Source organism: Saimiri boliviensis, chromosome 20, assembly GCF_048565385.1.
Source record: "Saimiri boliviensis isolate mSaiBol1 chromosome 20, mSaiBol1.pri, whole genome shotgun sequence".
NCBI lineage: Eukaryota > Metazoa > Chordata > Mammalia > Primates > Cebidae > Saimiri > Saimiri boliviensis.
In genome coordinates, this window is record NC_133468.1 from 26,905,278 (window position 1) to 26,920,852 (window position 15,575).

At 48.2% G+C, this 15,575-nt stretch overlaps 1 protein-coding gene across 4 annotated transcripts in view; it reads left to right on the forward strand.

Annotated features, from left to right (window-relative positions):
- The window catches only part of SDK1 (sidekick cell adhesion molecule 1), a 948,273-nt gene that overhangs the window by 898,040 nt on the left and 34,658 nt on the right, over positions 1-15,575 (forward strand). For all 4 annotated transcript variants that reach the window (XM_039460606.2, XM_074390484.1, XM_074390483.1 and 1 more), the window contains 2 exons: positions 4,133-4,294; positions 5,065-5,190. In XM_039460606.2, coding sequence (XP_039316540.2) covers positions 4,133-4,294; positions 5,065-5,190 — 288 coding nt within the window. The remainder of the gene's footprint in view (positions 1-4,132; positions 4,295-5,064; positions 5,191-15,575) is intronic.

A 15,575-nucleotide genomic window follows, 5' to 3' on the forward strand; every position in this document is an offset into this window, starting at 1 on the left:
TATATTCACGTGCTATGGTCATAGAAGTTCTCTTATAAAGACTGCCACAAAATGATCCATATGTTTATGTTTGTATGTGTGTGTGACTGTGCGTGTGTGGGTGTGAGTGAGTGTGTGAATTGCTACCTGCTTGAAGTATATTGTGAGGACAAAATATTTTAAAATGTAGTAAAGATAGTAGTTACAACGTAAACAGTGATCTCACCTAGTAGGGGTCTGTGGGGTCCTCTGACCTCTTTCCATGCTTCCTACTCAGAACCAGGGCATGCCTAGGGCAGACATCTGCAAAATTCTGGCCAGGCATTCACCAGTCAGGCCAGGGGAAGTAGAGGACACAGCATTTACCAGGTATGGGCAGCTCCTCTAGTCACTCCACTAAGAACATAGTCGTGGTTCATCTGATGTGCTGAGCAGAGCCCAGGGCCATCCCTCACCATCACTGTCACTGTAGGGAACACTCCTAGAAGACCCCTAGGGCATCACATTGTCCAGAACACCAGGCCACCTGGAGCACCACACCACACAGAGCACCACACCACCCAGAGCATCACACCACACAGCACCGCACCACAAAGAGCACCACACCACCCAGAGTACCACACCACACAGAGCACCAACCACCCAGAGCATCACACCACCCAGAGCACCACACCACACAGAGCACCACACCACCCAGAGCACCACACCACCCAGAGCATCACACCACACAGAGCATCATATCACACACAGGATCACACCACCCAGAGCATCACACCACCCAGAGCATCACACCACACAGAGCACCACAGCACCCAGAGCACAACACCACCCAGAGGATCACACCACCCAGAGCACCGCACCACCCAGAGCACCGCACCACCCAGAGGATCACACCACCCAGAGCATCACATTACACAGAGCATCACACCACCCAGAGCATCACACCACACAGTACCACACCACATAGAGCATCACACCACCTGGAGCACCAGGCCATCCAGAGTACCACGCCACCCAGAGCATCACGCCACACAGAGCATCACGCCACACGGAGCATCACGCCACCCAGAGTGCCACACCACCTTGAGAACTGCCCCACCCAGAGCATCGCACCATCTGGAGCACCACACCACCTGGAGCACTGCACCATTCAGCATGCCACACACTGCCTGGAGCACCAGGCCCCTGGAATGCCACACCACTTGGAGTACTGGACCATCTGGAGCACCAGGCTACCTAGAGCACCAGGTCACCTGGAGCAGCATAACACGGAGAGTGCCAGGTCACCTAGAGCACGAGGCCACTGGAACACCAGTCCACCTTGAGTGACAGTCCACCCTGAGCACTAGTTCACCCAGAGTGCCAGGCCACCCAGAGTGCCAGTCCATCTGGAACGCCATGCCACCCTGAGTGCCAGTCCACCTGGAGTGCCACACCACCCTGAGTGCCAGTCCACCCAGAGCGCCAGTCCAGCTGGAGCACCAGGCCACTTGAGCACTGAACCATGTGCTTAGCAAACCAATTTTACGGCAGACCTGTTTTTACATTTTTTTTTAATGTCTTAAATGGTGGTGGTTTGTGGGAGTGTATCCTGAGGCTTTGTAGTGCAGGGCATGGTTTAAAAATTGATTAAACAAATAAAATTCTGACACACCTGAGAAGGGGAGGCAGCCAGGCTGGCTCTGCCTCCTATTGGGATAGAATTTACAAAATTTTTACATGAGTTTGTTTTTGCTCCAGGGAGAATGAAGGCATTTTTAACAACACTGAAAAGAAAACAAACAGTTGTTTTCTAGAATCACTTTACATTGGACAGGACCCAGTTTGTGTGCTGGTGACAGTCACTGTGTGCACAAACTGTCATCCTCATCACCCCTCTGAGAAATGGAAGGTCAGGGTCAGGCTCTGGGCAGAAATTCCCTGTTGCTCTAAAGGAAAACCCAGATTTGGAGGGTCACTCAAAAGTAGCCAAAATTGGCCAGGTGTGGTGGCTCATGCCTGTAATCCCAGCACTTTGGGAGGCTGAGGCAGGTGGATCACTTGATCAGGAGTTCGAGACCAGCCTGGCCAACATGGTGAAACTGCGTCTCTACTAAAAATAAATTAGCCAGGCATGATGGTGCACACCTGTAATCCCAGCTACTCAGGAGGCTGAGGCAGGAGAATCACTTGAACTCAGGAGGCAGAGGTTGCAGTGAGCTGAGATCATGCCATTGCACTCCAGCCTGGGTGACAGAGCAAAAACTCTGTCTCAAAACAAAACCGAAAAATGAAATCAGTAGCCAAAATTTCTCTGAAATAATTGGGAAGAAAATTATTTAGCTGAATAAATGTTTGATAAATGGCATAATAAGAAAACACTGAACCAGCTAGAAGGCATTTTGGAGATTTTTAGGATAAGAGAAATCTGCTTTGATGGCTTTGAAAGATGGACCCGTGTTGTAATAAGAAGGCGCTTTGTTCTGTCCTGAAGTCGAGGTGACTGGGGTATTCCAGGTGCTGACCAGCAACACACAGCCCTTCCACACCAAGGGCGTCTGTTTCTCTGGGCTGACAGTGGGAGGGCAGTGCTGGGCAGGTGGACCCAGGATGGTGGGCGCCACTCACCAAGTGCAGCCCCTCTCAGGGATGCTGCTTTGAAAATGAGTTCTGCCAATCACTACATCTCGGAAGTGCTACACCTTGGTATCCTCCTCCAAGAGCTGCCTGGTGGATATTAATCTACTGAAAGTTCTGAGAACTCCTGCAGTTGAGAACTTACCTAACTTTTTTTTAATGCATCATTTTCAAACTTGTTTGACCAAAGAACTTTATTTTTCCTTCTGGAAAATGCTGCATTTGTGTAATTTTCAGTATTTATTCTCTCCCCAAAAATGTCAAATCTCAATTTTCTATTTCTAGATAATACAACCAGCAAGACTTTTGCATTATCACTTGCTTATAATATCACATAGGTTTGAGGACTTTTGTCTCTGTTGCCATCGTCCTCTGAATCGAGGTATCAGTACTTGTAGTGAAAAATTAATTTTTCAAATCCTTGCTTCCACGTCCACAGTTGAAGTTCCGATGACTTGTTTGAGACCCATATGCCACAAGTTGTCCAACGCAGGCAGGCTGCAGCCTCCTCATGGGTTCTAACTAGATGGAGTATCTTCCTGCATCTTTTATACTCTCCCTGTATTAATCTGTTCTCACACTGCTAATAAAGACATACCTGAGACTGGATAATTTATAAAGGATAGAGGTTTAATGGACTCACAGTTCCACATGGCTGGGGAGGCCTCACAATCATAGTGGAAGGCAGGAGTCCCCAAACTACGGTCTGCGGGCCACATGCGGCCCCCTGAGGCCATTTATCCGGCCCCCCGCCGCACTTCAGGAAGGGGCACCTCTTTCATTGATGGTCAGTGAGAGGAGCACAGTATGTGGTGGCCCTCCAACGGTCTGAGGGACAGTGAACTGGCTCCCTGTGTAAAAAGTTTGGGGATGCCTGGTGGAAGGCAAAGGAGAAGCAAAGTCACGTCTTACATGGGAGCAGGCAAGAGAGTGTGTATGGGGAACCTCCCATTTCTAAAACCATCAGATCTCATGAGACTTATTCATTACCATGAGACTAGTGTAGGAGAAACTGCCCCCATGATCCGATTAACTCCACCTGGCCCCACCCTTGACACAGGGGGATTGTTACAATTCAAGATGAGGTTTGGGTGGGGACACAGGCAAACCATATAACTTCCCTCACTCGTGACTGTGTCAGGAAGCTTGCAGTCACCATGGAAGTGACACCAGACTTTGCACAGCTCAGAGCCAAGTGGGAAGGGACATTTCCCAAAGTGTCTAACCTGGAGACAAGCAGGACCATCACCCCCTCCCCTGCTCCTCCCTGGCATCGTTCCTCAGATGGCAGCCTCCCCCTTTTGTGTTGTAAGCCTCTGTTCTTTTGTCAGCACCCACTTATCAAGCTTAAGCTCTAATTACACTTATCTATGCTGAAAATTAGCTGTTATCACCACGTAAACTCCTCCTAATTGTAAGAAATACTTCCTTAGCCAACTGTGGGGACCGTGTGCCCTGTTATCACAACGGAACAGATGGTGCATGGTTGCTTCTCCAAGCTGAGCCCCTTTCTTTCCTTTGCTTCTGGCGGCTGCAGGGGTGAGCAAGGTGGTGACCGTGGAAGTGAGAGGGAACTGGCAGCGCTGGCTGAAGGTTCGGGACCTCACCAAGGGGGTGACCTATTTCTTCCATGTCCAAGCTCGGACCATCACCTACGGGCCTGAGCTCCAAGCCAATGTCACAGCCGGGCCGGCTGAGGGTAAGTGGAACACCAGGGGCAGACAGTGTCAGTTGCAACTTTAGCTTCTCGCCTCCTGCTTCACTGAGCTGGGATCCGTCTACATGCTCATTAAGGCAGTGCTGGTGGCTGAGAGCTGGCATAAACTCAGGGACGTCTGGGCAACATGGAAGTCTTCAAAAGCACATGTCAACACAGACTTTGCAGGTGGAAAGAGAGGTTGGACATGACGCGTGCAGGGTGCCCCACACTGTGCCCACCTGTCTCAGCCTCCCAAAGTGCTGGGATTACATGCATGAGCCACCGTGCCCTGCCTTGCCTCCTTGTTTCTGTTTGTTTGTTTGCTTGCTTGCTTTTGAGATGGAGTTTCACTATTGTTGCCCAGGCTGGAGTGCAATGGCATGATCTCGGCTCACCGCAATCTCTGCCTCCTGGGTTCAAGTGATTCTCCTGCCTCAGCTGGGATTATAGGCATGCACCACCATGCCCAGCTAATTTTGTATTTTTAGTAGAGACAGGGTTTCTCCATATTGGCCAGGGCAGTCTCAAATTCCCGACCTCAGGTGATCCACCCACCTCAGCCTCCCAGAGTGCTGGGATTACAGGTGTGAGCCACCATGCCCGACCTTGACTCCCTGATTTTAAGATGGAAAACTACGGCTGCATGAGGTTAAGTAATCTGCCCAAATGCTCTGCAGCCTTGACCAATCTGACCGCCACTGAAATCTCACATGGTGGGATGTGAGCCCCCCACAGCAGGGCTGATGCCTAACCTCTTCCTTATCCCACAGGGTCCCCAGGGTCCCCTAGAGATGTCCTGGTCACCAAGTCTGCCTCTGAGCTGACCTTGCAATGGACAGAGGGATATGCTGGCGACACACCCACCACAGGCTACGTCATCGAGGCCCGGCCCTCAGGTAAGGTTGGCGGGCCCCATAAACGGTGTCTCAGCCCAGCTGACAGTGATGCTTCTGAAATTGTCGGGGGCTTCCATCCTTTTCTCTTTCAGCATTTTCTCCAACAAAGCTGAGAGAAAGAGGGTGGTTTTGGTGAAAGAAAATGATCATTGCTCACTCAACTCCTTCCAGTTTTCATAGTCACAGCTGTGCTGATAACCTTAAGGGCACTCGATTTGGGATGTTTTAGCCCCAGGACACTTACTTAGGATGATAATGGTTATTCCTAGAAATAGGTGAATGAGAACTTAGGGACACGAAAGGCATTTTCTAACTCATCCATGAGTGTTTTCAGGGACTAATCTCAGGGTTCTAAATGTTTGCAGCTGAGATGGAAAGAGTCATGCTTGTTTCTGATAATATGAAGATTCTTATTAATAGTGAAACCGACACATCATTGGCTTCATTTTTTAGGCTTCTGAAAATGAGGTCTAAGATCCATTTCCAACCCTATTCACCCAAAGGGTTTTTTTTTTCACCCTTCCTTCCATTTGACTTTAATAACTAAGGATGGACATTATTGGAAAATGAGTTTCTGATCGGTTGCATCGGATATTACTGCTTAGAGCTAGAGGGTGTCACCTAACACAGAGAGCACAGAACAGCTTCAACATGACCTTCACATAGTTGCGCAGTTAATCATGAACATCTGAGCATGAAAATAGGTGATGTTTTAGGGATGCTATTCAGGAAGCGAACCATCAAACCCCGCCCGCCAGATGGACCTTGGTGCTAGGAACTGCTTTAGTCTAATATTTAAAGAGGCTGTTACACCACAAAGAAAGACCCCAAAGTTACATCTGTCACTGTGCCAGGACAGACGTTCCCACCTCCCCCACCAAATTGCTTTTGAAAGATGATTAGTTACAACTGCCTTCTAGAAACTTTTTTTTTTTTTTTTTTTTTTTTGAGATCATGTCTCACTTTGTCACCCAGGCTAGAGGGCAGTGGGACGATCTCAGATCCCTGCAAACCTTGGCCTCCCAGGTTCAAGCAGTTCTCCTGCCTCAACCTCCTGAGTAGCTGGGATTATAGGCACCCACCATCACGCCTGGCTAATTTTTATATTTTTAGTAGAGAGGGGGTTTCACCATGTTGGCCAGGCTGCAAACTCCTGACCTCAACTGATCCACCTGCCTGGGCCTCCCAAAGTGCTGGGATTACAGGCATGAGCGACTGAGCCCCGCCGCCTTCTAGAAACTTCTAAGGAGAAACGTAGTGCATAAGCATGAAAAAATCTCTACTCAAAGGCAACGTAAACATTTCTTTGGCTCAATAATTAAGAAATCCAGACATACTCACCTGACAGACCCTGATTCCTTTGAGCGTGGTGCCTGTCTTGTTGTGGAAGCAGAGGGTCTTGAGCTGGTGAAGGATGTGAGTTTGGCAGGCCCTCCTGTGGTCACTACCTGTGAAAGCCGATGGCCCCTAGCACAGCCAGCTGGCCCTTTGCTCTTTGATTCAAGAGCACTTTCGGAGATTGACAAGAGCTGAGAAATGTGGGGTCTGGGGCCAAAATGAGGCCAAGGGGGAGCAGGCCAGTGGCAGGGAGCAGCCCAGACTTAAGAAACCATTTCAGCCAGGTGCAGTGGCTCATGCCTGTAATCCCAGCACTTTGGGAGGGCAAGGCAGGTGGATCATGAGATCAAGACCATCCCGGCCAACATAATGAAAAGCCTGTCTCTACTAAAAATCAAAAATTTGCTGTGTGTGGTGGTGCATACCTGTAGTCCCAGCTACTCGGGAGGCTGAGGCAGGAGAACTGCTTGAGCCCAGGAGGCGAAGGTTGCAGTGAGCCCAGATCGCACCACTGCACTGTAGCCTGGTAACAGAGCGAGACTCTGTCTCCAAAAAAAAAAAAGAAAAGAAAAGAAACCATTTCAGACACTTTCCTCCCCACATCCAGGGAGAGCACTGATTTCTTCAGCTCTTCCAGCCTATCAAGGGGTTCATCAATAGAACTCAGCAGATCCATGATCTTAGATGGGGAAAATAACACATTTGATTTTCACTGACCTCTAACTGGATTTAGCATTTCCTTTAATTATGTGTGTAGGCTCTTTTATTTGCCCAGGCTGCTGTAGCAAAGTCCCACAAACTAGGAGGCCTCAATGACAGCCATGGGTTGACTGCCAGTTCTGGAGGCCAGAAGTCCACAGTCAAGGTGGCAGCAGGGCGGGTTCCTCCTCCTGAGGCTGTAAGGGAGGATCTGTTTCCTATAACCTCTCCCCGAGCTTCTGGTAGTTACAAGCCATCCTGGGCTATCCTGGGCTGACAGGTGCTTCACCCATCTCTGGTGTCACCGTCCCATGGTGATCTCCCTGTATGTGTATCTGTGTCTCGGTTTTAGCTTTTATGAGGACACCAGTCATACTAGACTAGGGACCCACATGCTCCAGCAGGATGTCATCCTAACTAATTATATCCGCAGCTACCCTATTTGCAAATAAGGTCATTCAGAGGTCCTGGAGGTCAGGACTTCAACATATGAGTTTGCAGTGGGGAGCAGGGACAGAATTCAATGCATACTAGTAGCTAAGAAACTACATAACTAATAGCAGGACCTGTGAGACTCCCAGCAATACTTTCATATAACTTCCCAGCCATTGCAGCTATTTCACGATGCTGTTTAGACGTGTCATTATGTTGAAATCACAGTCATTTGTAGACTCTCTGCTGGACCTTGTCAGCTAATGAGTCGATGAAGCATAGATTTTTGAGTTGCCGCAAGTCACCTAAACCCAGCTCTTTACGCATCTTCCAAGGAATGGCGTTGCCCAACAAGTAGCGTAAAGAAAACCACCTGTAATCCACACCTCCAGCATTACCTGGAGACCCGGGCTACCGAAAACCACCCATAATCCACACCTCCAGCATTACCTGGAGACACGGGCTACCGAAAACCACCCATAATCCACACCTCCAGCATTACCTGGAGACACGGGCTACCGAAAACCACCCGTATTCCACGCCTCCGGCATTACCTGAAGACACGGGCTACCAGGAACCTGCAGGTGCCTTCAGGTGATTGTAGGCATTACCAGGCATATGACTCCTTCTCATGTTGCCGTAAAGAAATGTCTGAGACTGAGTAATTTATAAAGAAGTTTAAATTGGCTCACAGTTCTGCAGGCTGTACAGGAGGCATGGTGGCTTCTGCCTCCAGAGAGGCCCCAGGAAGCTTCCAGTCATGCTGGAAGGTGAATGGGGAGCCAGCATGCCACATGGCCAAAGCAGGTGGAAGGGGGGGTTGCCACACACTTTTAAACAGCCAGGTCTCCTGAGAAGTCACTCCTTGTTATGAGAACAGCACCAAAGGGATGGTCTTTAACCATTCGTGAGAAACCCACCCCCAGGGTCCAAGCCCCTCCCACCAGGACCCTCCACCAACCCTGGGGATCACAACTCAACATGAAATTTGGGTGGGGACCCAGAGACAAACCATATCACCAGTACAATTAGTTTCCTTTTCAGTTTTTCTTTATGCATCTCAACCATTCTGAGAAAGTATCCTTGAGCCAACAGATCACCACAGGGACCCATGGCGCCAAGAGCAAATTAAGACACCTGTAATCAATCCTGGCACTTTGGGAGGCCGAGGCAGGTGGATCACTTGAGGTCAGGAGTTCCAGACCAGCCTGACTAACATGGTGATACCCCATCTCTACTACAACATACAAAAAAATTAGCCGGGCCTGGTGGCGCGCACCTATAGTCTGAGCTACTCAGGAGGCTGAGGCAGGAGGATCACTTGAACCCAAGAGGCAGAGGTTGCGATGAGCCAAGGTCGCACCATTGCACTCCAGCCTGGGTGACAGAGCAAGACTCTGCCTCGGAAAAAAAAGACACCAACACCAGAAAACCACAGAAGGGCCTGGCTATGCAACTTCCTCCCCGCTGAACACCTGCCTCCCTGAGTAGAGATGAAGGATGCCAGCAAACGTGTGACTGTCACAGGGCCACAGAAGGAACGTTGTGCATCTCGTCCACACCCCTGCCCATGTCCCAGTTGTGAGATGGCAGCACAGTTCTGCAGGGTGTTACCATCGGGGGAAATGAGGTGAAGGACACATGGACTGACTCTCTGCTTTTTTCTTACAACCACATGGGACTCTTCAGCTACCTCAAAATCATATGTTTAGCTTAAAGTAATCATTTAAAAAGCCAGGGATGCCCATCCTCAGCCTGCTCCGTCAAGTACGCCAATGTGTCTTTCAGCACTCTTGTGTGAGAGACCAGCCTGTGAGATGGGGCAGCACCAGCCAGACACAGGTGCCTGGGCTTAGCCTCTTAAAGCTATGAACACATCTCGGCATTTTCCAAGAAGCGATAAGGCTTTGGTTCTCATGCTTGCCGGGGGAGCCCTTTACTTTCTCCTCAGGTGCTCATGTGCTGCTCCACTTGCCATCACAAAAGGAACGGGCGCCTGTTGGTTACTGGTGCAACCCAGGGAGTCTGGCAGGCCGTGTGAATAAGAAGTAATTGGCATGTCATCCAGTCAGGGCTTCACACTGGGTCCACGGCTTGGAGGGGCCTGCCCGAACATGGAGAAGCTTCTGAAGTCAGCTGAGTCTGAGCTCAGCAGGGTTGGAGCCAGAGTATGGAAACTGACCTTCGGGGGACTAAGACATGACAATAGACTGGCCAGGAAGACGCTGGCTTTTTCAGCAAGGGCAGAGACCTTGCACTTACTTCTGCCTGGCTACCAGACATTCAAAAGCATTTGGTCGCCAACGGTCTCCCTTTCAGATCATGAAGGGAACCCAAGTGGGTCACTGGACTTGTGGTCTTTCATGGGAGGTTGCGAAAGACACCCTCTCCCTTCCATGACTAAGGCCAGCAGCAGCTCAGGCAAATGAAACGCTTTATGGATTGTCAATATTTAAACACCTTGCTGGGACCTGAGGGCTTTGGATCTCAGCTGTCATCTATTACAGGCCTCATTACACAAAACATTAAATGCTGTATCATCTCATTTTCCCCACCGAAGCTCCCTGGCAAGACGTTCTCCAGGCAGGGAGTGGGTTTGCTTGACGTGCAATGAATGGATCCTGGTTTGTATTGGGAGAGGCCATGCAGGGGCCTCACCACTGGGTGTCTGGGAGATGAGTACTCAATGCCAGGCAGACCCTGTGACCCACGTGGTCGGCTCGGCCTGATGTCTCTGTATCCAGCTGAGTCTCTGCCTTGCCCCTGGGAGACAAGCCACTCATCAGCTTTGTTGCTGCTTTGGAGAAAGCGGCCGGTGGGCTTGAGCAGTCTGGGCAGATGGTAGTGCAGCGTCCTGGCCTCCCACCCCCATCCTTCCTTCCACCCCTGCAGGTTCTACTGCATAGCCCTTGTTGCTGTGGTCATGTGGAGAGGCAGAACCGAGCAGCAGCTAATGAAATTAGCACCAGGCTAGAGCACAGATTACCTCTTACTCCTGGAAAGGGCGCTCCGTGAGTGTGGGCCCAAGGACATTGCCATCAGCGTCCGCCAGCACGGCCTGGCCGACACGTTCATTTCTCTGGCTGTGTGTAAGTTTCCTCCAAATCAATGCTGCAAAGCTCCCTGGAAGGCACTGGAAACGATGCACTGGGCATATGCAGATGATTTATTTACACAGATTATTCTAAGGCATTTTACTGTGTAGATCATGAAGCCTCATTTACATATTTACACAATAGACTGGAATGACACTAAAGGAACTATAAATATATTTTCCTCTCCAAAGCAGCTATGAAATACATATTTAGAAACTACCCAATGCAGGCAGACATTGTATTGCTTTTTTTTTTTTTTTTTTTCTCAAATAACGTATTTAGCCCAGATAAGAGGGCTGATGGCTGGAGGACAGGCCCCATGCCTGATGGGGACACCCCCCAGCCGGAGGCCTGGACCACTGTCCACTGGTAGTCCCCCTGGGGAATTTCCAGTTCCCTCTCCATTGATTTTGTTCAATTTCAGTCTTTGGCGACAGGAGTTTTCAAGTGTATAAGGAAGAAAATCAGTATTTCTCTGAAGGTTTGACATCCATAGAAGTTCCAAGTCAGCAGTTTCAGCAGGAGGGGCTGCTGCCATGGCTCTGATGGCACCACAGTCTCCTCATTCACTGCTTGTCTTTTTCATAAGCATATTTCTGACAGCTTGTCAGCTCTGCTTCCCACTCCTTCCTGGGGTCAGCCCCCATCACCAGCTGTCTTTCTTCCTCATCTTAACATGTAATGCATTTTGTCTCCTGCCTTGAATGAGCATTGGATGGAAGGTAACTTTCTTTTTTTTTTTTTTTAAATCAGATATATTTAACCTCTTGTTTAAGCCCCACCTGCTTCAGTAAAATTTGTAAACTGGATTGACCATTTATACAAAGAGAAATGGCAGTATTTAAGAATAAACAGCTGACAGGCTTGCATTTGCTCTGAGGTTCAGGCTGACAGTCAAGCGGTTGGTTGTGTGAGTCGGTGAACCAGCAATCTTGGACGGTGAATGACAGTTTCATTCAGCATGGAGACCCTGTTTAATTGTCCATGAAATCAAACTTTTGTATTGGCATGACGTCGGCTCTAATACCTGCAGCACACAGCTCTGTTCTGGGCGTTGGAGGGATAAATTGAGTGCAGACCCTTGGACGTGCTGCGCTGGGTTCCGGCTCAATTCAGAAAGAGGTGATCACGTTTCCGGGTATATTAGGACATTGTCTGGGAACAGATGTGCGTTCTACCGTTTGGGCGGGGGAGATGCTGGCACCAGAAGCTAACAGCTGACTCATTCTGTCGGCTGGAGACAAGCATGGGTGGATAGCAAAACCTATTTCTATAGAAAAGATTCTTTTTTCAAGTTTCTCCAATATTAGCCACTTCCCTTGTTTAAGTGGACAAATGACACTGTAAAAAATGAAGATGAATAGTTTATATTCTTTAAAGAACAGCAGCCTCAATGGGGAGCTGAATTGGCTCTCGCTTTTCCCCACTCATCCTTCCTTCTGAGGTGGACAGGATTTGAGGTTGTGGTGACAGCGTGGCTTCTTTAGGACTATTTTGCAAAGTCCCTGTCTCAGTGGTTTCTTGCTTTCTTAGTGGTATCTCTCCCATGGTGTTTCAGTAGCAAGAGTCCAGGAAAGTGTTCTTTCAGGCAGCCAGGAAGGAAGGACCAAGTCCCATAGACAGGTGTGATTTGCAGTCACCCACCACCACCCGGGCACCTCCTCCCTCCTCAGACATCAGGTGGTAGGTCCAGCCAGAGGTGGACATTACCCGCAGGAAGTTCAAAGCCTGGGCCTCAGTCATTTTGGGGGATCAATTATCCGGGGATGCGGCTTTTCAGGGGTCGTGACTATGCTCTTCCAGCCATGCATTACTTTTCCTATCATGGCGACACAGCTCGTTCAGTGGGAAAGAGAAGCCAGGCTGGCTCTTCTGGACATCCCAGAGGGTTGATTGACAAGCAGCTGACTGTGTGCCCAGAACTGCCTTTCAGAAGGATAAGGCCCTGCTGTCCTTTGCAGTGTAGACTGAGATGGAAATCCAGACACTGTCCTGGAGCATGGAAAAATCGATTGCACAAATCTCATTTTTGCTAATAGTTCTGTAATGTTATTTTCCCTCTAATTTGTAGCAATACTTTTTTCCATCATTGATTTATTGAGATATTTAACAGCATAATACAAATTAGAAACACAATCCACAGTTGGGAGACAGAGCCTTACCAGCTGCCAAATTTTCTCTTCCCCACCAGTGATCATGGTGTAAATATTAGTACGGGATAAGTAGCCCGGTGAATTATAGCTGGAGTAGAAAATATGCTAATTTGGGAAAGGCAGAATTAAGCAGAATAAAAATGGGGACATTTTCTTCTGTTAATTCAGAAGGAAATTCTCCCGGTATGACATTTCCCCTCCCCCAACATTTTTGAGTGTAAATGGACTGCTAAATAAATCGTTCTGCATTAAGATTCTGTATCAATATTTTAAAATGTTATTATAAAAAATGCACACAATTCCTGGAGCTATGACAGAGCGCTTAAAATAAAATGTGGCCTTTAGGTGATGGTAGAGGAAGGAAGAATCATTTTTTTTTCTCAGAAGCAGGAAAGCATTACAGAAACATTAATGCAAAAGACATTCAGAGAATCCACTCAGAGGTGTTCAAACCTCAGAGAAGTCTGAAGAAACCTTTCACTTTCTTTGTCTCTTAATTTCAGTGGCTTTAAGCAACATCCAGTTTATAAGAGTCTGTATTTGGTCTTTATTGTCTATTACAACATAAAATTGTCTATGGTTTAAGAGGAGAAATATAATTCATTCCATATTTAAAGCCCTTAAAATAGTGACTTGCTCACAGTAAGCAGTAAATAAAATAGTGGTGGTTATTATGTATTGAAAGCCAGCTTGTACTAGGCCCTGAGAAGAGCCATGGGATACAAAGAGGGATGAATGGGGTTGGGGACGATGGGTGGTTGGTTGATTGGAAGGAAGTGTGGGTGGGCAGATGGATGGGTAGGTAAATTAGTGAGTGGGTGGTGGGTGGGTGGATGGAAGGAAAGAAGGAAGTTTGGATGGATGGATGGATATATGGTTGGATAGATGGATGGGTGAATGGATGAATGAATGCATGAATAGATGGGTGGGTGTATGGATGAATGGATGAAAGGAAGGAAGGGTGAGTGGATGGATGGATGGATGGACGAGTGAATGGTAGAGGGAAAGGAAGGGGAGGGGAGAGGACACAGAGAGGGGAGGGAAAGGAAGGAAAAGGAGTTACATGGATAAATGGAAGGACGGATGGATGGATGGAGGGAGAGAAGGAAGGAGGAATGGATGGGTAATGGATGGATGGATGGATAGATGGATGGTTACATGGGTAGATGGATCATGGAAGGATGGATGGATAGATGATAGCTGGAGGGATGAGAGGACGAATGGAATGGGTAGATGGTTACATGGATGGATGGATGGATGGATGGATGGATGGATGGATGGATGGATGGATGGATATATGGTTGGATGGATGGATGGATGGATGGATGGATGATGCTAAGCCTGATGGTGTGAGCAGGCAAGCAAACGTGCTGATGTGCCTTAGAAGCCCATTGGCAGAAGCAGCCATTCCTTCCTGGAATGTGGGGTGGGGTCATGGTTGGCCTCAAAAAGATGAGTCTGAAAGGGCTAAAGGACTCTTGATTTTCCTCCATCCCCTGTCCACAGGCTGTGGATAGCTCACTGAGAACAGCAGTCTCATCTGATTCCCTGATGGACAGCACAGGGTCTGACCAAAGAGTGGACAGCATTTGTGGTTGAATAAGGGAGTGAGGCAGGAGAGGAGGGGCAACAGGTTCTCCAGGGCAAGAGGAGGCCTGCACAGAGTAAATGAGCAAGTCTTCCCTGACTGTTCTGATGCCAAACTCACATATGAAAATATAAACCACATACAGCCAGCATAAACTACAATACAACCAGCATTCTGCATGTGAGCCTCAACATCCCAGGAGGAAGAAGAGAAGCTTAGATTCTGGTTTGCCATTCTGATATTACTAGTGGTGATGAGGATTTTGGTGAGAAATGGCTGTAAATGAGAATATTTAGAAATAACAACCATAGTGGCTCATGCCTGTAATTCCAGCACTTTGGGAGGCTGAGGCAGGCAGATGGCTTGAGCCTGGAACTTCGAGCCCAGCCTGGGCAACATAAGGAGACTCTGTCACTGAAAAAATAAAAATTGAAAACTTAGCCAGGCGTGGTGGCAGACACCTGTAGTCCCAGCTATTCAGGCTGAGGCAGGAGGATTGCTTGAAGCGAGTAGTTTGAGGCTGCAGTGAGCTATGATTGCACCACTGCACTCCAGCCTATGTGAACAGAGCAAGTCCCTGTATCCAAAAAAAAAAAAAAAGGAAAAGAGGAAGAGAGGAGAAGCAAGAAAGAGCGAGAGAGAAAGCAAGCAGAGAGGGAGGCAGGGAGGGAAGATCAATATTGTACTACCTTTCTGGCTGTACAGAGATTTGTACCTTTAAAATCTCATTCACATCTATTCCTCATTAACCTGTGACTGTAAGGACTTAGTTGGTGCAAAGTCTAAATCCTCTGCAAATACAGACAGATGCAATAGCAATTTTCTTCCTGTTTACTATTGGGCTAATCCATCTGAGTGTACCTGGTGATTTCAGGTGTGTGATAAGGTTGATTTCCAGAGCAGTCTCAGTGCCCATGAGGCAGTCAGCACAGGTGCACACATATTCAAATGGATTTTCCCTCACCAGGTTTTCTGCTTTTGTGCCTATACAAGCAAATACAATTCATGAAGGATTGCTACTTCAAATGAACATTTTGGGCTCTGAGCCCACTTTTTTAACAAACAGCCTTCTTAGAAGTA